The sequence below is a fragment of the Pelodiscus sinensis genome, chromosome 22 (assembly GCF_049634645.1).
Source record: "Pelodiscus sinensis isolate JC-2024 chromosome 22, ASM4963464v1, whole genome shotgun sequence".
Taxonomy (NCBI): domain Eukaryota; kingdom Metazoa; phylum Chordata; order Testudines; family Trionychidae; genus Pelodiscus; species Pelodiscus sinensis.
This window is the reverse complement of record NC_134732.1, coordinates 2,538,790-2,565,023: the sequence shown is the minus strand read 5'-3', so window position 1 is coordinate 2,565,023 and position 26,234 is coordinate 2,538,790. Positions and strand designations below refer to the sequence as shown.

The 26,234-nt window shown below is 67.3% G+C and overlaps 1 protein-coding gene across 6 annotated transcripts in view; it reads right to left on the bottom strand.

Moving 5' to 3' along the window:
• Positions 1–26,234, bottom strand: part of LOC112547246 (uncharacterized) — a 41,764-nt gene that overhangs the window by 3,927 nt on the left and 11,603 nt on the right. For 5 of the 6 annotated variants that reach the window (XM_075905645.1, XM_075905644.1, XM_075905646.1 and 2 more), the window contains 21 exons: positions 25,846–26,063; positions 23,577–23,777; positions 21,993–22,177; positions 21,284–21,476; positions 19,675–19,829; positions 17,641–17,753; positions 17,149–17,273; positions 16,631–16,852; positions 16,265–16,402; positions 14,419–14,576; positions 12,748–12,829; positions 11,490–11,705; positions 11,103–11,243; positions 8,868–9,034; positions 8,027–8,139; positions 6,663–6,781; positions 6,125–6,285; positions 5,643–5,755; positions 2,811–2,935; positions 2,196–2,411; positions 1,511–1,615 (listed from right to left, as the gene is read on the bottom strand). In XM_075905645.1, the coding sequence (XP_075761760.1) occupies positions 1,511–1,615; positions 2,196–2,411; positions 2,811–2,935; positions 5,643–5,755; positions 6,125–6,285; positions 6,663–6,781; positions 8,027–8,139; positions 8,868–9,034; positions 11,103–11,243; positions 11,490–11,705; positions 12,748–12,829; positions 14,419–14,576; positions 16,265–16,402; positions 16,631–16,852; positions 17,149–17,273; positions 17,641–17,753; positions 19,675–19,829; positions 21,284–21,476; positions 21,993–22,177; positions 23,577–23,777; positions 25,846–26,063 (3,266 nt within the window). The remainder of the gene's footprint in view (positions 1–1,510; positions 1,616–2,195; positions 2,412–2,810; positions 2,936–5,642; positions 5,756–6,124; positions 6,286–6,662; positions 6,782–8,026; positions 8,140–8,867; positions 9,035–11,102; positions 11,244–11,489; positions 11,706–12,747; positions 12,830–14,418; positions 14,577–16,264; positions 16,403–16,630; positions 16,853–17,148; positions 17,274–17,640; positions 17,754–19,674; positions 19,830–21,283; positions 21,477–21,992; positions 22,178–23,576; positions 23,778–25,845; positions 26,064–26,234) is intronic. The other variant, XM_075905648.1, reaches the window with a different exon arrangement.

Genomic DNA, 26,234 nt, shown 5'->3' with positions numbered 1-26,234 from the left:
AGGGTCGCGGTGGATTCCCCCTCCCTGCCTGGACGCTCTTGTCACCGCCCTGCGCCGGGAGTGAGCGGGGGGCAGGTTTCCAGCCCCGGTTGTACTGGGGGGCGGGTTCCTGTTCGCAGGGCGCTTTCTGGCCCTAGAATGGGGGAATCTGAGCCCGTTGCTCCGTGGCTGAAGCCCAGCCGCTCCCAGCCGTTCTATCCAGCCGTTAGCTCCCTCCTCAAGCGCCCAGGTTACCCTTCCCCCACGGGTCAGGTCTTCGGGACCGGCCATTTCGGGGGCTTCCCCCAGGCCTCAGAGCTGGCCACAGAGCTCCCCAGAGCCTCGCAGAACGAGCCGGTTACCTCCCGGAAGCTCTCCTGAGGCTGCTGCGCCAGGGTAGCCGCGAGCTCGTCAGCGAAACCGCCGCTGCCCCGACGGCTGCTTCTCCCCGCAGGGCGGCTCACCCAGCTCCGCGAGTGGCCAGGGACGGGCGGCGCCGCCCAGCGCTGTGTGTGGACGGAGCGACCCAGAGTGCGGCTCTGGCCGTGCACACAGCGCTCCTCTGGAACCGCCCGCAAGGGTATTCCCCTCTCCCGCAGCCCGGGGTGATCCCAGGCCCTTTGCGCGGTGGGCCAGCTGGCCAGTTCGGCCCCGGGCTGCGGCTGGGCGGGGGACTCTTCCTTCCCTCGCAGAGGACGCCGCACCCGCCGGGACCGAATTCCAGCCCGCTGGCGGCGCCGGGGCTAGCGAGGGGCTGGGCTGAGGTGGACGGTGGCTCCCAGCCATGTCTGGCAATGCAAGGCTGAGAGCGTTCGACCCCTGCCCCCCAAAGGCCCCCCCACAGCGCCCAACACACCCAGCCCCCTTCTCTCCCCCAGCACAGGCCGCGGAGGGCCAGGGCCCCCCAAAGGCCTCCCCACAGCGCCCAACACACCCAGCCCCCTTCTCTCCCCCAGCACAGGCCGCGGAGGGCCAGGGCCCCCCAAAGGCCTCCCCACAGCGCCCAACACACCCAGCCCCCTTCTCTCCCCCAGCACAGGCCGCGGAGGGCCAGGGCCCCCCAAAGGCCCCCCCACAGCGCCCAACACACCCAGCCCCCTTCCCCCCCAGCGCAGGCAGCGGAGGGCCAGGGCCCCCCAAAGGCCCCCCCACAGCGCCCAACACACCCAGCCCCCTTCTCCCCCAGCGCAGGCAGCGGAGGGCCAGGGCCCCCCAAAGGCCTCCCCACAGCGCCCAACACACCCAGCCCCCTTCTCCCCTGCAGCGCAGGCAGTGGCGAGCCAGGGCCCCCCAAAGGCCTCCCCACAGCGCCCAACACACCCAGCCCCCTTCTCCCCTGCAGCGCAGGCAGTGGCGAGCCAGGGCCCCCCAAAGGCCTCCCCCCCACAGCGCCCAACACACCCAGCCCCCTTCTCCCCCCAGCGCAGGCAGCGGAGGGCCAGGGCCCCCCAAAGGCCTCCCCCCCACAGCGCCCAACACACCCAGCCCCCTTCTCCCCCCAGCGCAGGCAGCGGTGAACCAGGGCTCTCACCTTGGGTGGCCGACACCCGGACTCTGCCGCTGCAGTCACACAGGGGGGGCTCCGGGGGCGCCGAGTGGCTGTGACAGCGTGGGCCGCTCCACCCCTCGGCACAGACTGCAAGCAGAGAGGGGAGGGCGCTCAGCAGCCGGCACCCGCCCGGTGGCTGGGGGAGCAGAGCCGGCCTTCGGCCCCCGCCCAGAACTGCCCTCCCAGAGCGGAGCAAACATTGCGCAGACCCTCCTGCCACGCCGTGCTGGGCCTGGCTGGCACCCCTGCTGGGCTTGGTACAGAATTCACAGGGCACGGGCTTCCCTAGCCCTGCCTCTTCCCTCTCCCTCCCCACAATCCCAGCTCCCACTGGGTCTCTGCCCCACCCCTGGCCCAGAGGATGGACAGGGTAATACAGAGTCCCCCAGCTTGCCTTCCCGGCAGCTCAGCAGTGAATCTAGGGCTGGGGGAAACTGAGGCACGGATCGACGTGCTTCGCTGAGCCAAGGGCACACAGCAGGTCAGTGGCAGCGCTAGCACTAGAGTCCCCAGGCTGGATTCTCTCCGCCCTGCACCAACACCTGGCACGCCCCTGGCAGGGTGTCCGAGACTCCACAGGGAGCCTGGCAGGGCAGGAGGCGCCCAAGGCCCTGCGACCTCTCTGCAGATGAGAACAGGAGGCATCCGAGTGGGGATCTGCCCTTACTGGTCCACACGTGGAGCGTGGAGTTGGGTCTCGAGAGGATGCCAGCCAGGGAGCCGATCAGGTAGAAGCTTGTCCCAGCCTGCCAGACGGCCGCGCACGCGCTCCTGTCACGGAGGCACTCCTGCTTGGCCTGCTCCAGGCTCTCGGCAGAGGGGTGCAGGGACGCCGGGTCTCCCGCCAGGCCCCGGCCACGCTGCTCCACAAACCACTCGGTCGCTGGGGGAAGCAGAGGGGAGACGCAACGTCGCCGGGTCTCGTGGGAAACACTTGCCTTGGCAGAGACGCGGCTGGGAGCCACAGGCCACCTCCCTCAGCACAGCCCCACGCTGGCTCCTGGCGTGCGGCCCAGCGGGAGGCGACGGCCCTGCAGCGCGCGTGACAGCGACCAGGAACCGAAACCCGGAGCCGCCCAGGGAGCCCAGCCCAGCGCTGTCTGTGCAGCCCCAGCCAGCAGTAAAGGCCAAAGGGGCGGCAGGGCCCGGGCAGCGCAGGAGGATGGTTACGGCCGCGGGGCCGGAGGACGTGTGAGCAGCCGCAGGGAAAGTCGATGCAGAGAGCCGCTAGCCGGCTCCTGCCAAGCCAGCATGGGGCTCAGGCCCTGGGCCCGTCCCTTACCCTCGCTGCTCTTGCAGAGGAACGGCTTTCTCTCCTCGCAGCCGGCGTCCGCGAGAAGCCCGCTGGCCGTGTCCAGCCACACGCAGTCCTTCGGGCCGCCGTCCGCCAGGTCGTCCCGGAAGTGCCTGCAGAGAGGAGCAGCAGAGCTCGTGCGACGGGCAGCCCCGGACGCCGCTAAGCCTGGGCCCCTCCAGCCAGCGCTGCCCACCACTCCTCCCTGGCGGGGGCCTAGCTGCCTGGCAGGCTTCTCTCGGGCAGGAGGGTGGCACCTCCCAGGCGACCCTGGCCCTGCTTGCTCTTGGCTCCAGAGCGAAGCTGGACTAGGCTCTCTCTGACGCTCCCTGCCCCCGCACAGTTATCTGTGGCACACACACTCACGCACACGCGCGCACACGCACACACACGCGCGCACTACGCATACACACGCGCGCACACGCGCACGCACACACACGCACACACACACGTGCCCCGAGCCACTGATCGCTGAGGAATCTTTTCACCTGGGCACCCTGGACGGGCAACCAGCCGCCTGCTCCAGCTTGATTGACTAGGGACCTTTAAAGCTGGGGGGCCATCAAGTGGCAAAGCTGGGAACTGACACGTCCAGGAGCTAGGCCCTGTGCCCAGCGCGCTCCAGCCCTGCCAACCCGCGGTTCCCCGCTTCATAGCCACGTGCCCCCCAACCCGCCGATACAGATGGGAGCAGCCACGGCTCCCCGCTTCATAGCCACGTGCCCCCCGCCCACCGATACAGATGGGAGCATCCATGGCTCCCCGCTTCATAGCCATGTGCCCCCCCCCACCCGCCAATACAGATGGGAGCATCCACGGCTCCCCACTTCATAGCCACGTGCCCCCCCCCACCCGCCAATACAGATGGGAGCATCCACGGCTCCCCGCTTCATAGCCACGCCTCCCCCCCGCCCGCCGATACAGATGGGAGCATCCACGGCTCCCCGCTTCATAGCCACGTGCCCCCCACCCGCCGATACAGATGGGAGCATCCACGGCTCCCCGCTTCATAGCCACGTGCCCCCCGCCCACCGATACAGATGGGAGCATCCATGGCTCTCCGCTTCATAGCCACGTGCCCCCCGCCCACCGATACAGATGGGAGCATCCAAGGCTCCCCGCTTCATAGCCACGTCCCCCCCGCCCACCGATACAGATGGGAGCATCCAAGGCTCTCCGCTTCATAGCCACGTGCCCCCCCCACCCGCCAATACAGATGGGAGCATCCATGGCTCTCCGCTTCATAGCCACGTGCCCCCCCCACCCGCCAATACAGATGGGAGCATCCACGGCTCCCCGCTTCATAGCCACGTGCCCCCCGCCCGCCGATACGGATGGGAGCATCCACGGCTCCCCGCTTCATAGCCACGTGCCCCCCACCCGCCGATACAGATGGGAGCATCCACGGCTCCCCGCTTCATAGCCATATGCCCCCCCCACCCGCCAATACAGATGGGAGCATCCACGGCTCCCCGCTTCATAGCCATGTGCCCCCCCCACCCGCCGATACAGATGGGAGCATCCACGGCTCCCCGCTTCATAGCCACGTGCCCCCCCCACCCGCCAATACAGATGGGAGCATCCACGGTTCTCCGCTTCATAGCTACGTGCCCCTCCCACCCGCCAATACAGATGGGAGCATCCACGGCTCCCCGCTTCATAGCCATGTCCCCCCCCCCCCGCCCACCGATACAGATGGGAGCATCCATGGCTCCCCGCTTCATAGCCATGTGCCCCCCCCACCCGCCAATACAGATGGGAGCATCCACGGTTCTCCGCTTCATAGCCACGTGCCCCCCCACCCACCGATACAGATGGGAGCATCCACGGCTCCCCGCTTCATAGCCACGTGCCCCCCCCACCCACCGATACAGATGGGAGCATCCACGGCTCCCCGCTTCATAGCCACGTCCCCCCCCCCCGCCCACCGATACAGATGGGAGCATCCATGGCTCCCCGCTTCATAGCCACGTGCCCCCCCCACCCGCCGATACAGATGGGAGCATCCATGGTTCTCCGCTTCATAGCCACGTGCCCCCCCCACCCACCAATACAGATGGGAGCATCCACGGCTCCCCGCTTCATAGCCACATGCCCCCCCCACCCACCGATACAGATGGGAGCATCCACGGCTCCCCGCTTCATAGCCATGTGCCCCCCCCACCCACCGATACAGATGGGAGCATCCACGGCTCCCCGCTTCATAGCCACGCCCCCCCACCGATACGGATGGGAGCATCCACGGCTCCCCGCTTCATAGCCATGCCCCCCCCCCACCAATACGGATGGGAGCATCCATGGCTCTTGGGCAGACACAGACGCGGGGTGGGGACACATGCACCTGCATGGGGCTCTCTCTAGAGAACTGCCCCAAATCAGCCCCAGTGCAGATCTCCAAGCAAACCCCCCAGCCTTGATCTGAAAGGGGCCAGTGATGGAAATTCCACCGAGCGCTGCCGGGAAGCTCTGGGGGAAGGGGGCGGCCCTGCCCCGAGCAGCAGGAACGCATGCAGCGCGCTTACGCAGTGCGCCCCTTGGCCCCCCGTGCGGCTAGACCACAGACAGCCGCCAGGGCCAGCACCCCCAGCTGGGATTCCGGGGGAAGCTTTTCGGATGAGCGTTACCCCTAGCGGGGGACCCAAACACCCGCCCTGTTGGAAGAGCCTGGCCTGGCCTCTTCCGGGGCAGCCCACTGGGCGGAATGGACGGTGTCTGCTCCGGACTCCTGGTGCCTCTGCCTGGCCAGGACTCGGACAGGCCCTGCCACGACAGCATCCACGGAGGGCCCGTGGCAGCAGTGCCAGGAAGCCAGGCGCTCACTCTGCAAGCTGCCTGGCGATGGGCTCTCCCGTCGTCCACTGAAACACCGATTCCTCCGTCTGATCGTTCAGGCCTGTCCAGAAGGGCCCCTGGAAGTGGGAACAGACCCAGTCCTGGAAGGAAACGGGCCGGCTCAGGACTCTCGCGCACGGTGCCTGGGCAGCCTTCTGCAGACAGCCGGGCCCAGCGTCCTCGCCTAGGGACTAGGGCCAGCTCTGCGGTTGGGTGCTGGTTCGGAAGCAGTGGCCTGGCTGACAGATGGGGCCTGTTTCCTACACGCACAGTTACAATCAGCCTGTTCCAGCCCCGTCCCGTTCCTCCCAGCCGGGGCTACGCTGGGGGTGCAGAACCCCCTGTGCGCGGCTACACAGGCAGACGTGCGGCTAGCCCCACGTTTAACCCACTAAAGGGGGGGCGGGGATGGAGCAGCTGCCCCACCCGCTGGGGCCTGGTTGCTCCCCTCCCCACCGGCAGGTTCACACCTTCTCCTGGCGGGAGGCCAGGTACAGCAGCTCGGTCTGCCTGAACCGCCGACACACTCGCAGCCCCTCCTGCCAGGTGCTGGCCAAGGACGCGTCCCAGTAGTAGCAGCTGCCGTTCCAGTGTCGCCAGCCAGGCTCTGTGGGGCAGCGGCTCCAGGGAGCTGCATGGAGAAAACCCTGGGAGTCAGGCCGTCCAGAGCCCCGTCCACAGGCCACAGGCCACCTCTGAGCACAGCTCCCGGGAGCCTTCAGCCCACTCCCTGGTGTGGACGGGGCACATTCCCTGCCAAGCCTGGCACAGCAGCCAGGGCACCTCACCCCCCACCCACAGAGCCAGCACTGGGGACTGGGGAGCTGCCCCCCTCCAGTCCTTGGGCAGCCCCATGAGCCCCCCCTGCCCTTGGGGCTGGCACAGGAGACCAGCTGCCAGAGCAGGCACTGCCGCGTGGTGAGTGGCACCGAGTCTGGCCGGTGCCCCAAGCCGCCCTGAGCATCCCGGTGCTGAATTCTCCATCCGGGCTGCACGGCGGGTACTTACCCTCGGCTCCTTCGCACACCCAGGGCTTGAGTCCTGAGCAGTTGGAGACGACCAGGCCAGGCTGCCCAGGGGCGCCGATGCCCAGGCAGCCCCCCGGGGGGAGTGGCACCCCGGCCAGCCTGAGGGGAAGCACAGACAGTCTCTCCACAGCAGCCGGGGCCTTGCCACACCGGGCGGAGCAGGGCAGGGAGCTGGGGCAGCTCACACCCTCAGGAGCCCCACCCTGTGGGACTGGCCACTGCCTCAGCCCACCCGAGACACACGGAAAAAGGGGGCACCTCTCCCTGGGCACGTGGGCCTCCTGATGGGGGCAGGGAGAGCAGGGCTCAGGCGGCACCTTGGCCCCTAAAGAAAGGAGAAGGCTTCCATAGGCGGGGGGAGAAACATCCCAGTGGCCAGATACATACCCCAGGCCCCTGGCCCCATGGCGATGGAGGGAAAGAAAGCACCTGGCCCCATGCATGAGGGGAAGAAATGCCCCAGGCCCCCAGCCCCATGGGTGGGGGGGGGGCAAAGGAGGATGCCACCCCATGTGCCGATCCAGGCCTGGATTAACTCTTCTGGGGGCCCAGGGCTATTAGATTTTGTGGGGGCTCCTAGGCTCCAGGGTGGGGCCAAAAATGAGGGGTTCTGAATGCAGAAGAGGGCTCCAGGTTGGGGTGTGGGCTCTGGGGATGAGGTTTGGGGTGCAGGCGGGGAATCCAGGCTGGGGCAGAGGGGCTTGGAGTGAGGCAGGGACCCAGGGCTGGAGTTGGGGTGCAGGGTCTGGGCAGGAATCGGGGTGCAGGAAGGGGCTCAGGGTTGGGGCAGAGGGTTGGGGTCGGGGTGCTTACCTGGGGCAGCGCTCCTTTGTTGGCACAGGCTCAGGGAAAGGACAGGGGGTGCTGCCCACTGCGGCTGCCATGCGCTGGCCTGCAGGGCACCACCCCCCACAGCTCCCAGGGGCAGCAATTGCCAGCCAATGGGAGCTGCGGAGGCGTAACCTGCAGGCTAGAGCATTTGAGGCAAGGCAGCTCCAGCCTAGCCGAGGGGGGGGGGATGGCAGTGCACAGAACCCCTCCCCCCGCCAGGCAGGGCCAGATAACATGCAGGGGCTTGCGTACCCGCAGCCCAGAGCCTGGGGACATGATCTGCACCTACAGTCCCTCGCCTGCCTTTGGAGCACCAGCCGCCCCAGCCGCTGGCCGCACGGTGGGACTGGCTGGAGAGAGCCCCAGGTCTCAGTGGGGCAAGCCCCAGCCGGGGTGTGAGGGATACCCCCAGCTATTACTGCCCTGCCCTGCCTGTGCGGGGTAGCCCCTTCCCACAGGAGCACACCCAGGCCCCCTAGCAGGCCCCTCTGGCACCGTCAGCCCCTGGCTCACCAGGCGGCCGCACCATCCATGTGCTGACCCGCCGCCCACGTCCAGCGGCCGTCGCCGTCTAGGTCGTTGAGCCCGATCCAGCTGTCCCTCTGCACCATGGCTGCCAGCCAGGCCTGCGTGGAGCCAGCCGCGGGTTAGTGCAGGGCCCAGCTCCGCGCTCGGGCTCAGCAGTGCTTGGGGGGGCCCAGGGCAGCCCACGAGGAAGGAGACCAGGAGGACAAGTCCGGGGCAGGGATGGGTCAGCCAGGAGGCACTTACCCTGCCCCGCGGCCCCTTGAAGCTCCTTCCTGGCTCCCTGGCACCCTGAGCACATCCTGGGGGGGTGGGGTGTAGGTCACAGAGTGTATCCCTCCCCCTCCCCCGCACTGAGAGGGGACTGCCCCAGAGCCTCCCCACTCTACCCGCTGGGCACATTGCTGTTGCCCCGTCCCTTCCCCCTGGGCCAGCTCCAGCCAGGCCATGCTCCACGTCACCCATGAGGGAAGCAGCCAGCAGCCACGGGCCCCGAGCACGGGAAGGATGCGCTGGATGCGAGGGGACAGCTCAGCCACACAAGGACAGGCCAGTGCAAGCCCCCCCCCCCTCCCTGCCAAGCCAGCTGGGGGCAGTGCGAACGCTCAGCTGGCCTCTTGCCTCTCCCAAGAGGCACTGGCTGGGGGAAATGCGGAGGGGCCCCAGGATGGTCCGTAAGCAGACCCTGGGAACAGGAGACCTTCCTCTGCACCCGAGGGAGCAGCCAGGCGTCGGAGTCAGGAAGCCCCCTCGGCTTCCTCCCTGCGTCCCAGTGTTGTGCTCTAGGAAGGGCCCCGGGGTGCTGCCTCAGGCTGCACTTCTCAGGTACCTTCTCCTCCAGGCTGTCGAGAGCCAGCAGCCCCACGCCTTCTCCAGCGGCGCTGCAGGCTGCCTCCGCCTGCTGCCACGTCTTGGCCTCGCTCTCCTCCACGTAGTAGCAATGTCCGTCCCAGTACCACCAGCCAGCGCGCCCAGGGCACCTCCCGCTGACCAGACCTGGCGAGGCAACCAGGAGACGGCTCCTGCTCCTCACCAGGCCCATGGCCACTGGGCCAGGGCCTGCAGCCCTCGCCCACTGACCTGTCTGCACCAGCCCAAGGCTGGGGCAGAGTCAGAAACCAATCTCTGTCCCGACTCCCACTCCCAGCCCCCGTCCCCTCACAGACACTCCCTGGAGCAGCCACTAGCCAGGCCGGGCAGAAGCCAGGGCAAAGGCGGGCTGTGACCCTGGTCACGTCTGGCTCACACCCCCCACGTATGCACCGAACGTGCCTTGCGGTGCCACAGGAGAGCGAGCGACGCCCTCGTTACTCACAGCATGTAAAGGGCAGGCGCTAACCTGTCACGTGACCTTATGAGTCCCTGCGCCTGGCGCTTTGAGAACGTGTTTGAGACCAGACAGCCCAGCCCAGGAAAGGAGACAAATGTGCCTGTCCCAGACAAAGGGACGTGGTGCCCTCCGTTGACAGACTAGCAGCACACAAAGCCTGGGGAAACCGGGGGGTTGTCCTGCTCCCGAACCCAAGAGACAGAATTAACATGGCTGCCGCCCCCAGGGCCTGCGTCCGGGCCCCTCCTGACTTGTAAGACACGTCCCTGTGGGGCAGGGACACCTCGCTGCCCTTCACCTCTGCAGACCACGCGAGCCGATGGCCGTGCTGGGGCCCAGCCAGGCCGGCCTCTGGGAAGCTGGCAAGGAGACTGGAGATGACAGAAACAGCCCACCCCTGCCTCTTGCTGGTAAGGGCGTCCTGCACCGGGACGTGTTCTCACCAGCGCCGTGGTGCCAGGCGGGAGGCCGGAGCCAGAGGCTGGGCCTGCCATGCCCCTGACGCCGGCTGCCAGCCACGCTACTCCTGGGGAATACGGGAGGGAGCAGAGCACACAGGCCACAGGCCAGAGCTGCCCCTGCACCCTCGGCCGGGGCTGCAGCCAGGGTGTCCCGGAGGGGGCGCTTCCTTGTGCCCTGAGTCCCAGACTCCCCTTGTGCCCTGGAGCAAGAAGCCAGATGGGCAGGGGGTTCTCCTCTCCGGGGTGAGTGGGGGGGGCGGCCGCAGGGCTGGTCACTCGGCCCAGCTCCGTTCATCTCCTTTCTCCTGGGCTCCACCCCTTCCATCCCTAGGTCACAGAATGGAGATACCTCCCCCATTGCCCTGCCTGAGCACACTGCCCCCCCGCCCTCCTGTGCTGCCCCCCGCCCGCACACACTGCCCCCACCCATCCACACTGCCCCCCACCTGCCCGCGCTGCCCTCACCCATCCACACTGCCCCCCACTCGCACACGCTGCCCCCACCCATCCACACTGCACCCCGCCCGCACACACAGCCCCCACCCATCCACACTGCCCCCCGCCCTCCCGTGCTGCCCCCCACCCATCCACACTGCTGTGGGGAAAATCAAATAACTCCAATTGTGTCAAAGGGGGGACTGTGCAGAAATCAAAACTCTGAAAGAAAACTGCTGTAAGGGTTAAAAGTTTTCCAGGCCTCTCTCCCTGTAACAGAGAGAAATCAAATTAACTCTAACCCTATCTCAAGTTCATGGATACTCCTAGTCTGTCACAATTTGTCATGTAAACCCTTATCTTTGTCACAGTTTGCCTTGTAGACTCCTCCACTCAAGTTCTCATGTGGCTTTGTTCTGTAAAACTTACGTCTAGCTCTCCTGGGGGGAACAGAAGTCTCAGAGTGCTTCTGCTGAGACTTTGATATGTTAAAGAAGAACAATCCACAACTGAGCTGTCTAAGCATTCTGTATATAGGATCCCTGAATCTGTCTGTCAGGGCTGCTGCTTCACTCTTGGTGTAACAGCCTGCATGCATGCATCATAAAGTTTTCTCTTCTAGGTTTCTCTCCTGCCTCACTGATTTGATTTGACCTCCGGCCTCGGACCCTTCTGGGGGCTCTGTACCCCAGGGGAGCGAGATTTCCCCCTCACTGCCCCCCACTTGCACACGCTGCCCCCACCCATCTACACTGCCCCCCACCTGCCCGCGTTGCCCCCACCCATCCACGCTGCCCCCCGCCCGTGCTGCCCGGTGTGAGAAGGGCTGCACTGTTACCGTGGAGACAGGATGGGCCCACGCTGCGCACACAGCTCAGCATCCCTTCGCAGCGGCCGCTCAGGGGGTTCCAGGTGCGAGGGCGGGCGCAGGGCAGGCAGGGTCTGGCGCACCCCGCGCCGTGATAGCCAGGGGAGCAGGCTGCAAAACAAGCCCAGGCGCTCAGCGCCACCGCGGTGACGGGCCCCGTCCTGCTCTCGCTTGGGCGGCACTTTACCAGCCACTGGCGGAGCCGGAGCGGCCAGGCCCGGCCTGGAGAAGCCATGACAGGGATCCAGTCTTCCCGACGCCCCAGAGCCCCAGCACCCGGGTCTGAGCCCACGGGGGGGAAGCGCCCCGCCTCACGGCCGCCCTCTGGCACCCGCCCGCCCCGAGTGGCCTCGCCACCTGACTTGACGTAGAGGGTGACGCCGGAGCCAGGGCTGTCGACGAGCACGGTCCCGTTGACGGTGTAGTAGGCGCCATCCCGCCGCACCACCCCGGTGCAGTTCTCTCGCTGCAGGAAGCAGGAGTCCGTGGCTGCCCCCAGCGAGGCATGGCTCTGCCACGCAAAGGCCTTGAAGGACACCAGCAGCTTCTCTCGAAGAGCCGGCAGCCGCACGTCTGCAGAGAGGGGTCCCCACAGCCCCTGTGAGTGACAGCCTCCCTGCCCACTCCCTGCACCCGCCCACTCCTTGCACCCACAGCTCCCCGACCCACACCCACAGCCTCACTGCACCACAGCCCCCCGGCCCACACCCACAGCCTCAGCCTCCCTGCCCACCCCCTGCACCCACCCACTCCCTGCACCCACAGCTCCCCGACCCACACCCACAGCCTCAGCTTCCCTGCACCCACAGCCCCCCCGGCCCACCCCCTGCGCCCGCCCGTGCCCTGCACCACAGCCCCCCGGCCCACACCCACAGCCTCAGCCTCCCTGCCCACCCCCTGCACCCACCCACTCCCTGCACCCACAGCTCCCCGACCCACACCCACAGCCTCAGCCTCCCTGCACCCACAGCCCCCCCGGCCCACCCCCTGCGCCCGCCCGCCCGTGCCCTGCACCACAGCCCCCCGACCCACACCCACAGCCTCAGCCTCCCTGCCCACCCCCTGCACCCACCCACTCCCTGCACCCACAGCTCCCCGACCCACACCCAGAGCCTCAGCCTCCCTGCACCCACAGCCCCCCCGGCCCACCCCCTGCGCCCGCCCGTGCCCTGCACCACAGCCCCCCGGCCCACCCCCTGCGCCTGCCCGTGCCCTGCACCACAGCCCCCCAGCCCACACCCACAGCCTCCCTGCCCACCCCTGCGCCCGCCCACCCCCTGCACCCACAGCCCACTGGCCCACCCCCTGCACCCGCCCACTCCCTGCATCCACAGCCCCCTGGCCCACACCCACAGCCTCAGCCTCCCTGCCCATCCCCTGCCCCCACCCACCCCCTGCATCCACAGCCCCCTGGCCCACGGCCTCAGACTCCCTGCCCACTTCCACAGCCTCAGCCCCGCTGCCCCTGCAGGCATGTGGGGGGGGGGGCTCTGCTTGGCGATCCCTGCTAGATCCCTGCTGCGGGAGCACGGAGAATGGGAACCGCCCTCCCCCTGAGCTCCTGGCCCCACCCAAGAGCAGAGAAAGATGCCCACAGGGAGGCCAATGCTCTGACCTTCGGCTCGCTGGCAGGACCAGAGAGAGCCGGAGGGGCAGGGCGCCGCAGGGCCTCGCCCGCCGGAAGGGGTCCCGCAGAGCTGCAAGAAGCAGAACATGAGGGTGCCGCGCTGCAGAAATCTCCCCTAGGGCTAGTGCTGCCCTGCCGGCCGCTGGGCCCGCCCAGGCCAGAGCTCTGAGCTGAGGAAGGCGGAGGCGAGAGCTTGTTCTTCTGAAGAACGTGTTCCAGGCCACGCCCAGGCCTGCGCTGACCAACCCCTGGCGCCTCCCGTGCCTTGCTGCACACAGCCGCCCCAGACTGGCCCCTTGCAGCCGCCCTGGGCTGAGCACAGGCATCGCCTTCTTGGGTGTACGGCGGAACGAGCCTCGCCCGTGTCCATGCAGCACCAGCCGTGTGCCGCGGGAGGTGTGCAAGCCGTGTGCCGCGGGAGGTGTGCAAGCCGTGTGCCGCGGGAGGTGTGCAAGCCGTGTGCCGCGGGAGGTGTGCAAGCCGACGCTGCGCTGCTTCCGCTCCCGTTGTCCACACGCAGGGCTGGGGTTTGTATTGGGAGTTACGAGTCGTGGCTCTGCGCTTGTATTGCTAACGTTTGCTTCTGGGAGAGGCACACGGCCCCGCTCCTGCGAACGCTCGCGCGGAAAGCAATACGCACTGACAACGGGCCCCACGAGCGGCCAACGCCCCTCGCAGGAACCCCCCTGCGAACCTGCCGTCAGACGGGCCCCCCAGGGCCGCTCGCCTAAGGACGTGGACCGGAGACTCACGCCTGTGACAAACTCCATTTTGGGGAGGTACGTTCACCCCGGAGGACAATGGGATTCCCCCCACACGGGCAAGATTATCCAAAGGGCCCTAGAGGTGCCTCCATTTTTGTCGCGTTCCAGCTCATCGCTTCAGAAGCACCTTTGCTAGGTGCAAAGGGCCCGGAAGGTTTTGTTGACCCATCCTCGCAAGGGATGATTTTGGAGACTTTCACGAGAGCAGTTTCTCTCTGTACGAGCCTGTGCGACACGCGTGTGCAATGTGTTCCGTTAACAATTGGACGCTCACCCTTTGCTTTCTTTTCAAAGCCTTTCGAGCAGTGAGCAGTGGGTCCCAAACTTTTCGGCATCACGCCCCCTTTTTGATTTTTGAGAAACCCTCACACCCCCTCCCCCCACCAATAGCAGCAAAACTTGTTGAGCAAAACAAAAAGGAACTGACCAGGGCCGAAAAAACAAGAATAGCAGCGAAACTTAGTGGGGGAGATTGGCAGGGGGGCTGGGTCACCTTGCGCCCCCCCCCCCCGGAATTTCTTCACGCCCCCCAGTCTGGGAACCCATGCCTTAGATGGTAGATGCTAAAGGGCTGGCCCGGCGTGCTCGTTTGGGTCAGATCGGAGGTACCCATTGCCCTGGGAATGGGGCTGGTCCTTGGGACCGGGGGAGCCTGCTGGGAGTTGGTGAGATGGGTTTTCATAGGCTCCCATTGACCTCTGTAAGCTGCGATACTGGTTGCGGCGCAGGAAGAGCTGCAGGGTCTAGAGGGCTGCTTGCGTGACGGGAGACGGGCTCTCTAGCAGCAAACCCAGGCAGGACAGGACCCCTCTGCCCTGGGATGCCGGTCCCCATCAGACAGACGCGCCCAGCCACCCTCGGCTCCAGACTCAGGGGTTAGTCAGTATTTCCTCACCGCATCCGGGGAGGGCTTGATCTCCAGCACATCAGCAGCCAGATACCTCCTGCAGACGGACTCCGCTTCCTGCCGACTGCCCCTGTGCTCCAGCCACACACAGGATCCGTGCCTGAACGCCCAGCCGGGGAAGGGCGGGCATTTCAGGGAGACGTATGCTGCCAAGAGGGGAGAGCCCGGTCACCCGCACACTCAGAGGGGATGAGGCAGGACAGGAGGGTGTGAGGGCACTGCTGGGAGGCTCAGGAGCGCGGCCGGGAGGAGGGTTACCCTAACCCTCTGTGACACAGTGGGGGGTACCTTGCTGGTTGCTATGCTGGGCAGTGGGTTGTGAGTGACCTCCACTGGCTGCTGGCTGCAGCATGGCCCAGCAGGGCAGGGAGTGAGTCATTATGCAAGGGGGCTCCGAACCTGTCTGACCAGTGATCTCCCAGGGAGCGGAACAATGGGAAGACAGGGAGTGGAGCGCTGGCTAGGGGCAGGGCTGGAAGGGAGTTAGTTAGTTTCTGCCTGGGAGCATGGAGGAGACAGCCTAGGGAAAGGGGCTGGAATTTAGGGGCCCAGTCTCCCCCATCTCAAGGGGTCTGAGGCATCCTAGGCCTGCCCTGGAACCAGATTACATCTGTGCTGTGCTATATCCCGGAGAAGCAATAAACTCCCTCCATTCTACTGGCTGGGGGACTCTGTCCGTGCCATTACAGGGGTACAGGAGATGGGAAAATCCCAACGCGCCGTCACCCCCCCCCCCTCCACCAGGGCTCCTCCTGCCATTAGGACACTCAGAGGATGCACTGGGCATGTCCTGGTGTGGTGCGGGGGGGGGGGCGCCTATCTGCTCTGTAACCCGGGTCCCCCCGCGCTGGGCTGTGATTCCCATGGACTCCCCCACGTGTGGATTGGCCCAGACACTAGGCCCAGCCGGAGCAGGTAACAAGGCTCTTCCCAGGGAGAGACAAAGGGAGGGAGGTGGAGACGGACACCGGATTTCGGGGGAAGGGGCAGTTGCTGGCTGGGAAACATGAAGCTGAGGGGCTGGGGGGCGGTGGACCCCTCCCCCAAGGGGTCTAGGGCTGCCTGGCCCTGACTCCGGTACCCACATCACGTCTGTGCTGGGCTGTGTCCCGGAGAAGCAATGACCCCCCCTGTCCTACTGGCTGGCGGGGTCTGTTCTTGCTGCTACGGGGCTGCAGGATCAGGGGGACCCCGACGCGCCGCCACACCTGGGCCCGAGCGAGTGGTGCCCCGAGGGGGCCTGGGGAGCTGGGCCTTTCAGGAAAAGCCGACTGTCCTTGGGATGAACAGAGCCGGGTGGGGCTAGAGAGGCCCTGCCGCTCCACAGGTGCCAGGAGAGGGCCGGGTTTCCGGCACCAGGGCAGCCCAGAGGAAGAGGGGCTGGGATGCGCTGGCAGGCGGGTGCTCCACCCCAGGCAGGGTGGGCTCTTGCTTGTTCACGGCACCCCAAGAACGGACACAGGGAGGGAGAGCAGCCCCGAAAAGAGGAGGCGACCTGGCTGGCCACAGACCGGGCCCCAGCAGACAGCAAGCTCCATGGTCAGCTGGGGCAGTCCCCTCCCCTCCCCCCAGTCCAGCAGTGGCAGTGCAGCCACAGACCTTCATCCCCCCCATTCCCCCCAGTTTGTGGGCAGGGCAGCCCCTGGGAGCCCCAGGACGGGAGCCCAGCACCTGCGAATGCCCCCTGCAGCTCCTGCGAGGTCCCCTGGCCTTCGCTCTTGGGCCTCCCTGCAGACAAGGCTGCCGCACTCCCCTGCCGGACACAGCCAGCCACAGCCGGCCACTGGGCACTGCCCAGAGTCCTGCCCACCTGCCTCTCCCCCACACCGCTGACCTGCTGCCAGTGGGCCGGCCGGCCGGCTGGAGAACAACAGGCCGTCACAGGCGCCTGTCAGAGGGTTGCAGCTGACTCCAGCTTCACACGCAGGGCACTGGGACTGACAGTCCGGCCCCGCGTAGCCCGGAACACACCCTGCAGCAGGAAACAGACACACAATCCAGCCCTGGCACATCGCTCTCCGGCTCGGCAGCCCCCCATTCAGGGCCAGAGCCGGGAGGTGCCCCAGGCAAGGGGAGCAGAGACGGGGCACAGCCCCCCGCTGCACTGACAGTACCCAGGCTCCCTGACAGCCAGGGGGAAACCTCCCGGCCCTGCTCCGGGCGTGAGACGGCCCCACCGCGCCCTGACGGCTGCAGGTACCTGCTTTGACGTGCACAGCAGCTGCCGGGTCCGTGGCTGGATCCTCCAGGCTCACCAAGCGTGTCCCGCGATAGAGGTAGTACGCGCCGGCCGTGCTGACCACCGCGCTGCAGGCCCTGCCCAGGGCGGTGCACTGGGCCTTGGCAGCGGGCAGGGAGGCCAAGCTCCCCTCGGCAGACAGGCTCCCGTACAGGGATTTCCCGGGGATCTCCACGTAGAACCCTGCGGGTGCCAAGGAGCCAGGGGCGGCTCTCAGCCTCACACCCTCCGCTGGGCACGGCCTCCCAGAAGCAAAGCCGCTGCCCCTGCAGCCGGGGCGGATGCTCGTGCCAGCCGCCCTGCACGCCCGGGCACACCGCAGCTCTCGCTGACTGCACCACCCGGCGCCGTGGGGGGAGCCCGGCCCCCAGGGGAGGATGCTACTGCAGCAGCGGATCACCCCTCAGTATAGTCCGCCCCCTCTAATTGCAGAGCCCAGCTCCTTTCCAGAAGCAAGCAGGTGCCCCGCAGACTCTTACGGTTCCTCTGCGGCGTCTGGCACACCCAGCGGTGAGGTCTCCGGCACGGCTCCTCCCGCAGGGAGCCCGACGGCAGCAGCAGGCCACAGAGCGTCTCACTGGGAGCTTCGGCAGGGAGAATCCGGCTGGCACGAGAGGGGAAACCAGTGAGGAGCAGCACGGGAGGAGGTGGGGCCCATCCCCCAGCGGGCACTAGAGGGGTCTCCTCCAGGGCTCAGCGTGGCCACGGAACCACCCCAAAGCGTATGGCCAAGAGCACGGTGTGGGCCTAGCCTGGTATGCGCTGCAGCCAAGGGCTGCTCCAGGCCTTGGGGCTGGGGAGGGGCGTTCCCATCGCCCCCTACCCGTCTGCAGAGCTCGTGCGCCATTCCCAGCCATTGCAGCTGGGTACTCCATGCACAGGCTGCACCGGCACCGTGGCACACACACCGCCCCCCTCCCCAAGCACAGGGACCGACGGCTTCCCCTCGCCGGGGGCGCTGCGCGTCTCACCTCTGCAAAGCCTCGTTCAAGGAGGTCCCGTCGGCCCACCTGCGCGGAGAGCCCCCGCGGGCGCCAGGCAGGCCGGTCCAGACGCTCCAGGACAGCTCCTCCTGCCACCAGCTCTGGGGTTAGCACAAGGCGGCTCGGTCCGGGTGTGACGGAGAACCAGACACCCACGACACACGCCAACGACGCCTCGGCACCTGCCCCTCGCCTGCTCGCGGCCATTTCCGGAGCTCTCTGACAGCCACGCACAGGAGGAGACCCTGACCCCCTGAGCACGAGGGGCGTGTGTGCGTTGTGCGTGCAGGTGCACCAGGGCTGGCCTTACCATGAGGCGAACTGAGGCGGCCGCCTCAGGTGCCAGACTGTGGGGGGAGGTCGTGCCACTACGACCCAGAGCGTAGAAAACTGTGTCTGTTGCTGGTGCAGATGGATTCTCTCTGCTCTAGGTGCACAGAGATGGGGGAGTGCTGGGCTGGGGGAAGGAGGGCACAAGAGAACTGTCAAAGCTTTGGCCCAAGTGAGGGGGCCTGGGGCGTCCTCAGGTGCTAAAATGTTGTGGGCCGGCCCTGGTGTGCGTGCATGTGTGTGCATGTGCGTGTGCGCTTGTGTGTGTGCGCGCATGTGTGTGCGCGCGTGTACGCTTGTGTGTGCGCGCTTGTGTGCGCTTGTGTGTGTGCGCGCATGTGTGTGCGCGCGTGTACACTTGTGTGTGCGCGCTTGTGTGTGCGCTTGTGTGTGTGCGCTTGTGTGTGTGCGCTTGTGTGTGCGCGCTTGTGTGTGTGCGCGCTTGTGTGTGCGCGCGTGTACGCTTGTGTGTGCGCGCTTGTGTGCGCTTGTGTGTGCGCGTGTGTGTGTGCGCGCATGTGTGTGCGCGTGTGCGCGTGCACGCGCATGCTGGGGGGACGGAGAAAAGGCATGTTCCCTGTGACACAAACACCTCCAGCAAGGGGGAGGGCATCAGACATCCGCAGGGGCCTCCCCAGAGCCACTTCTCTCCTGGGGAAACCCTGCTGCAGAGATGGAAGCGGCGCCTCCTCGCACCCGCCAGCCACCGCCCGGCCTCCGGGGAGGGGGACACTGGAGAGACGGCGCCCTAAGGCATCTGGGGTCCCTGGCTCCTTCCCGTGGAGACGCCCGTTCGGGGGGCAGAGCACGGGCCCTGGCGAGGAGGCCGGGAGTCCCATGCCCTCCCGCCGGCGATGCTAAGGGCAGGGGGCCTAGCGCGTCCAGCTGTCAGCCCTGGGACCGCGGCAGTGGGGAGTCCCCAGCCAGCCCCGGCCACGGCTCACAGGCGCAGGGAGGGGTCGTCTGCTCCGGCTGTGGCCACGTTGTAACTCGAGTGAACCGGCTGCCACGGGCGAGTTACAGCGCGCGCCGGGGGTTGCCAGGCTGCCCTGCACACTGTGTTCCAACGCCAGCTCCCCTGGCGGTGCCACGGCTGCACACCGGTGAGCTGGCGGATTAGCGCCCTTGGCACGGGGCAGCCTAGAGCCCGGTGTCCGTCCCCTCCAGCCCGCGGGTTTCAAACGAGGCGCTGGGGGGTGGGACGTCAGGCCCTGGGGCTCATGGCTGCTGGGGATCAGGTGACCAGTGCGGGGGCGTTAAGGCAGCTCCCTGCCTGTCCCGGGACCGCAGATTGTGCTGCACCCCAGAAGCAGCTGCCGACAGGCCCGGCTCCTAGGCGGGGGGAGCGTCCAGGGCTCCGTGCACCGCCCCTGCCCCGAGCACTAGCCCCGCACTCCCACTGGCTGGGAACATGCTGCCGGCTGCTTCTGGGGGCAGCGTGGCCTGCAGGGCCAGGAGAGGCAGGAAGCTGCCTTAACCCTCCCCCCCCCCACTGCACCACTGACCGGAGCCGGTCGAGGTGGGCCCCTCCTGCCCCAGCCCTGCCCCCCCAAAGCCGGAGCCCCCTCCTGCACCCCAAGGCTCCATCCCCAGCCCCACCCCGGTCCCATTCCGTGGCATGGTCATGAGAAGCAAAGTGGGAACCCCTAGGCTGGCGTCTGCGCCCCCCGTCCTGGGGCAGAGGGAGCTCACCAGATCCTCTGGGCCGCTCAGCGTGAGGAGGCTCCCGCTCCGGAACCGCTGGCAGTACTGCAAGGCCTGCGCCCATCCCAGGGCGGCGCCCGCCACCACCCGGAGGCATTTCCGGGCCCTGGCGCGCCAGCCCTGGCCCGGGGGGCAGTGCACGTCTGGCGGGAGAGAAGCGCGGTCACTGGGGGCGCAGGCAGCAGGGCCCCAGCTCCCCTCGCGCTGCCCTGATGCCAGGAAAGGAGCCACGTCCCTGCACCGGGACCCGCCACCTCCCCCTGCCTGGCCGACCATTTCCCTAACTGACCCCAGCCCCCGTCCCCAGGCGGGGGCACCCCGCTCAGCGCCTGCTCCCACCGGTGCCCAGAGAGAGGCAGGGCCGGACACCTGGGCCCTGCTGGGGCTCCCCTGGCTGGGAGACTCCAGCCGGGCTCCCGACTGCCCACCCGCCCCTTGCCACGGCCCCCCTCAGCTCCCGTGCGTGCCGGACCCGTGTGCTGGGGGGGAGGGACCCGCTCACTCCATGGCAACGGGCCTGGCCCTGCCCAGGGCAGCCGGAGGGAGCTGCGTGCCCCCCCCCCCGCTGGCACTGCCCCAGAGCCCCCCTCACTGCACAAAAGCTCGGTTCTGCCAAAACGGGTGGGACATCCAGGCCAGGCTTAAAAAGGAAACGCCTGGCCAGAGTGGGACCCGCTGTGCCCGCGGCTGTAGGCACAGGCGAGGGGAGGGCCAGGGTGCACTGGGGAAAACAACCAGTTGGAGGAAGTTAGAGCAGCCCCCAGGCTACCCTAGCCTGCCCCAGGAGCTGGCTGCTTCCCCTCTCCCAGGGGCTGTCCAGAGCCAGTCAGCCCCTGCCCTGCTCTCCCCGGGGCTGTCCAGAGCCAGTCAGCCCCTGCCCTGCTCTCCCCGGGGCTGTCCAGAGCCAGTCAGCCCCTGCCCTGCTCTCCCCGGGGCTGTCCAGAGCCAGTCAGCCCCTGCCCTGCTCTCCCCGGGGCTGTCCAGAGCCAGTCAGCCCCTGCCCTGCTCTCCCCGGGGCTGTCCAGAGCCAGTCAGCCCCTGCCCTGCTCTCCCCGGGGCTGTCCAGAGCCAGTCAGCCCCTGCCCTGCTCTCCCCGGGGCTGTCCAGAGCCAGTCAGCCCCTGCCCTGCTCTCCCCGGGGCTGTCCAGAGCCAGTCAGCCCCTGCCCTGCTCTCCCTGGGGCTCCTGCAGCCCCGCCGGGAAGCAGCGGAGAGAGCAGGGGCCCTGCCCTGCTGCGGGGAGCCAGCTGGGAGAGAGACCGACAGGGGATTCCCACCCTGGGCTGCGTGCTCCCAGCGCGCCCACGACCCAGCCCAGCGCCGGGCGTGTGGGGCGTCGCCTGCGAAGGCCTGGTCAGAGCGGGCTGGACCCCTGGAAGTGGGGCAGGGTTCCAAGCGAGGGCCCCCTCTAGCCAGGACCCGTCCGGCTTAGCCCCAGGGCAGGGCAGGGGGTGGCCCCCTCCTGGCCTGGCCTTACTCCCAGCCAGAACACCCAGGGCTCTTGCTGAGTCAGTCGCTGCAGATGGGCCGGACCCCCCAGCAGGCACTTGGGGGCGGGGCGCTGGGTGGTGCCCGTGCGAAGGGCATTGCCACCATCACCTTCATGGAGGGCGAAGTGCAGGGCCCGGGCGGTGCACGGCTGCAGGCGCAGCCCGGGGCTCCGGGCTTTCTGAAAGACGCAGTAGCCGGCGCGCAGGCTCTGCAGCCGCTGGTCCGGCAGCAGGCGGAAGGAGCTCCGCCCATCGGCCGAGCAGTCGGGGCTGCACCCGAGCGAGACGCCGTCCAGCCCCACCTGGGGGCAGACACAGGATCAGCCGCGAAGCGGGGAGAGGGCTCTCCCGCGGGAAGGAGCCAGGGCAGAGCATCTCTGGAGCCCCCCACCCGGGCTGTAGGCTCGCTCCCAGCATGCCCCCAAGCAGCGGGGCTTGCCAACCGCCCGGAGGGGGCGCACGGCCTCCCGCCCACCGGCCAGGGACCCCTCCCCCACCGCGGGGCTGACGTGCAGCAACCCCCGGCCACAGGAGGTGCCGTGTATCCGCCAGGCTGCGCCCTCGCTCGGGAGGGGGGACAGCCCAGGAGAGGGGAGCTGGCCAGGCTCCAACGTGGCTGTGGGGCTGGGTCCGCAGGCGCAGCCACCGCGCAGCGCCCTGCCGCCCCGGAGCGGGCTGTGCCGTCTGCCAGGCCGCCGGAGACCCAGGTCTCCCGCCTGAGCCGGCGAGAGGGGCTCCCTTGGCGTTAACCAGGACCAGACCCGCGATCAGCCTGGCGCCCCACAGCCAGCCAGCTGCCCGGCCTGCGCCCCCTTTACCAGCAGGCAGGAGGACGGTGCCGCCAGGCTGCGGAGTCGGCCATCCAGCTGCAGGCCCCAGAGGGAGCCCTCGGGGCAGCGCTCCACAGCAGGCGCCACGTAGGGCAGGGCACGCGCCGGGTCCGCGCACAGGACCGAGGGGCGTCCCGCCAGCCGGAGCGAGCCGAGCCACACGAAGCCGGCAGCTGGGGAAGCAGAGCAGGCTGGGGTAAGGCCCTTGTGCGAGGGCGCCCCGCAGCCAGGGCAGAGACGGGGCGCGCACACGCTCGCACACACGTGTAGCCCACACCCCTAGGGCGGGTCACTGGCCCCTGGAGTGGCACTTAGGCCACAGCCAGCCAGAGGTAAGAACAAGGGAGCTCGACAGCCCCAGCTGGGGGCCAGCTGGCTCTATAGCTCAAGCTGTAAATGTGCCTCCATTAAGCCCCTGAGATCCCCCTTTCAAATCCACCTGCTGGTAGTTCCATAGATATCCAGTCAGAGCCCTGGGGCCATGGGTGATCCAAGTAGCCCTTCAACTCCCAGGGGGCTGCTTTGGGGACACCTCATTGGTGTTTTGCCCCCTGTGGGTCTATCCACCCCCTCCCAGCAGAGCGTGGGGGGGCTGCAATCAAAGCGAACCCACCCAGCCCAGGGCAGGGGCTAATGCCGGGATACCACTGGCAGCTGCAGCCCCCCCACCCCCCCACACACACTTTGCAGTGGGGATGCAGTCTAGCGAGGCCACCAGTGCTGTCCCACAATGCACTGGGCGAGGATCAGGGAGGTGCTCAGCTCACTGCAGCGCACAGCATCATGGGACATGCCCCAAAGCTCCCTGCGACCCATGCGGGGGCAGCACTGGTGGGGGAGGCTGGGGTAAGGCCGGTGCCCAGGCCCGGCTGCCGCGGGCTCCAGCATCCCCGTCCACCCCCAAGGGCAGGGAACCGGGACCGGCTCTGGGAGACGCTCCTAGCCTGGCACGGCCCCGCCCTGCCACAGGGATGTGCTGGCTCCCCAGGCCGGCCCCCGGCGCACTGGGCTGGCCTGAGATGCGACTGGAACCGACTCCCGGCTCTCCCAGGCCCCTGGTGCGTCCTGGGCAGGTCGCTGCAGCTGTCTCAGTGCCCCTCTGTACCTGCCTCCTTCCTCTCCTGGCCTGCAGCAGCTCCCCCCACGGGCCTGGGCAGCCCCAGCCCCACAGCGACCTGCTCTCCACAGGAGCCGTTTGGCGTCATCGGCCCAGTTATACCAGCGCCCCGGGGGCCACCCAGCAAGGCCACGTTCCTGGGACCCGGAGCACCACGCTGGGGACTCTGCTCGCGACTCCAGGCCACTCCCCCACCTCGCCCCCCCAGGCCTGAGCCGGGGGCAGACCCCTGGAGCGCCCCGACTTGCAGCCCCGCCCCCAGGCTCCGAAACGGCCGCTCTGGCAGCCAGGGAGACAGACAGTGAAGCCCGGCGCCCGGGGGGCCAGGCAGAAGGGTCGGGGGCCATACCGGACAGGCCACGTGCGCCTCCTGCCACGGGCAACCTCCTCTTCCCAGCTCCGGGAGCTGCGGGCTCTGCCGACGGGCTGGGGCAGCTGTGCCCGCGGCTCCTTACCTGCCCTGGGGCGGGCCGTGCTGAGCTCCACGGCTCCAGACCTCGCCTCCGTCAACTGGCTCCAGCTCACCACGTTCCCAGGGAACTTCCATTTCTCTCCGGCGGCTGCCAGCTGCTTGGCAGAGAGTCTGGGGAGGGCTCGGTCCCACAGGTTCACCTCACGCAGCTCCCCCGCGTACGGGCTGCCCAGGGCCGAGCCCCCTGCAAGGCCAGACCCACGCCGTGAGCTCAGGTGCCTGGGGGGGAGGGGCGCAGGCACCTCACCACCCTCGTGGGACAGGCCCCGGGCAGCGGTGGTGCCCATGCCCGACCGGGGAGGGGGCAGGTCACCTGCCCCGTGCTGAGGGGAGAGGAAGTAAAGAGGAGAAATGCCCCTGGCTGAGCTCTGCAACTCCCCGCCGCCACCCCGCTGCTTTGGAGGCTGTTCCCACTGTCACCACCACCAGTACAGCCCCCAGGGGGCGCTAGTACAAACGGGGGGGGGAACGGTCCGAACTTCAGCTCCCGTGTTTTCTATCCTCCTCCCCTCCCCCCGAAGGGCAGGTCCACAGGCCATGCAGATGAAACGGCCGGTGGGTCCCCCCTCCGCTATGCCAACACAAAGCAGCTGCCTCAGGATTAGCAACCCGGAAAGAAATCAAGCCTGGGGGTGAGAGAAGTGAATGTGTCTGCGGTAAATACAGGGGCTCTATCCCTCCAACACACAACACAAACACAGCAGCACACACACACACACACACACACACACTCCCCACCACCACAGCACACACGGGGGTTGTGTCCCCAACACACACAGCACTTTTCTGGGATAAGGCAACGCCGCATGCAAGGAATGAATCTGCTTTTCTGAAAAAAATGTGGAAAAGCGGACGCGTTCTTTCGCCATCCCTGTAGCCTTGCTGTCCGAGGACGAAGGGACGGCTCGACCGAGCAGGTTTTTCTGAAATTTGGCGCCGTGTGGACGCACCACATTTTGGAAAAGCCTCTTGCGAAAGAAAAGTGGGAAAATGCTATGCAAATTGCGACCCACGATGTGTGTATCTTTTTCCGACTTTTCTTTGTAGTGTAGACGTAGCCATACTCACACTGCAACTCTCCCCCACACGCCATATCAAAACACAAACCAGCTTCTCCACGTGGACACACACACACACCTGTACATTCAGCATACACCAACACACCTTGCTATGCAGACACAAGGCTTTACCACTGTGACGTAGTGGGGGTACCTGGCTGGTTTCTATGCTGCTGGCTCTGGGGTAACCCCCACTGGCTGCCGTGGGTACCACGACCCAGCAAAACAGGATGAGTCACTATGCAAACGAGTAGGGCCAGACACCCCCCATGGAGAGGAACAAAGGAAGGGGGAATGCTGCCCTGGCTGGGGGGCAGGGCTGGAAGAGGGTTAGTTAGTTGCTGTCTGGGAGCATGGAGGAGACAGCCTAGGGAAAGGGGCTGGAGTTTAGGGGCCCAGTCTCCCCCCATCTCAAGGGGGCCTGAGGCATCCTAGCCCAGCTCTGTGACCAGATTCCATCTGTGCTGTGCTGTATCCTGGATAGGCAATAAACTTCCTCTATTCCACCGGCTGGTGCAGTCTGTTTGTGCCATTTCGGGGTGCAGGAGACGGGGGACCCCCAACGCGCCATCACAATCACACACACCCCATCACATTCCCCCAGTAACAACAACTCGCTGCATCCGACGCACAACACACACAACACACACACCGCAGCACCTCATACACAAAACCACCACCAGCGGCTACATCACAAACAACACACCCACAACCACGCACACCCCACCACAGTGCAGAGCCAACACACACACTTGCACTTAACCGTGCTTGCGAGTTTGCAGCCACCCCATTTGTGCGCCCGTGCCCGCCGGTGCCAGGGCTCAGCTTGCTGCAGCGGGCAGGCGGCACGGGAGCGCGCCCCTCAGCTGGGCAGCCTGCAGGCAGAGAGCTCTGCCCCACAGCTGCGCGTGTCAGGCGGCGGGTGCAAAGGTGGTACCCGCAGAGGGCAGACACTACCCAACCCCCTCCCGCTTGCTCTCGGCTCTGGGCTGCTTGGGGCAGGCGAGGAGCCGGGGTTGCAGTGGGTAGGTGAGCTCAGACCCACACAACTCAGTGCCGGGCTGGAGGGACCGGGCACTGCCCAGGCACGGGCACCGAGAGCTGCTCCCCCGGGACGGAGGGTCCCACCCAGGCGCCGGTCTCCTTTTCGGTCCCAAGAGACGTTTGTCAGAACCCGGCCGCCGCCCAGCTCACCTTCATCCACGGCCTCCCGGCATCCGAGGGTCAACTCCCCTCCTGCTACCAGGCCCCTCTGCAGAAACCGGGCGCTGGCTGCGAAGTCTGGCTCCCAGGGCTCCCCGTCGATGAGCACCAGGTAGGGGCTGGCGGCGGGGTCACTGGAGATAGCAATGGCGAGATGGTGCCAGGACCCGTCTAGGAGAAGGCCCGCGGTGCCCCTCAGCATCACAGCCCTGCAAAGAGAGGCAATGGGGGATTGAAGGTTGAGCAGACGCCCAAATGAGTCCCCCTTTCCAGCTGCCCCTCGGGCCTAGCTCCCAGCAGGGCAGGGCCCATCAACTCTTTCGCCACTGGCCCTTGGCCCCGATTGCAATAGGAAGAAACGCACGTGGAAGGCTCAGCGG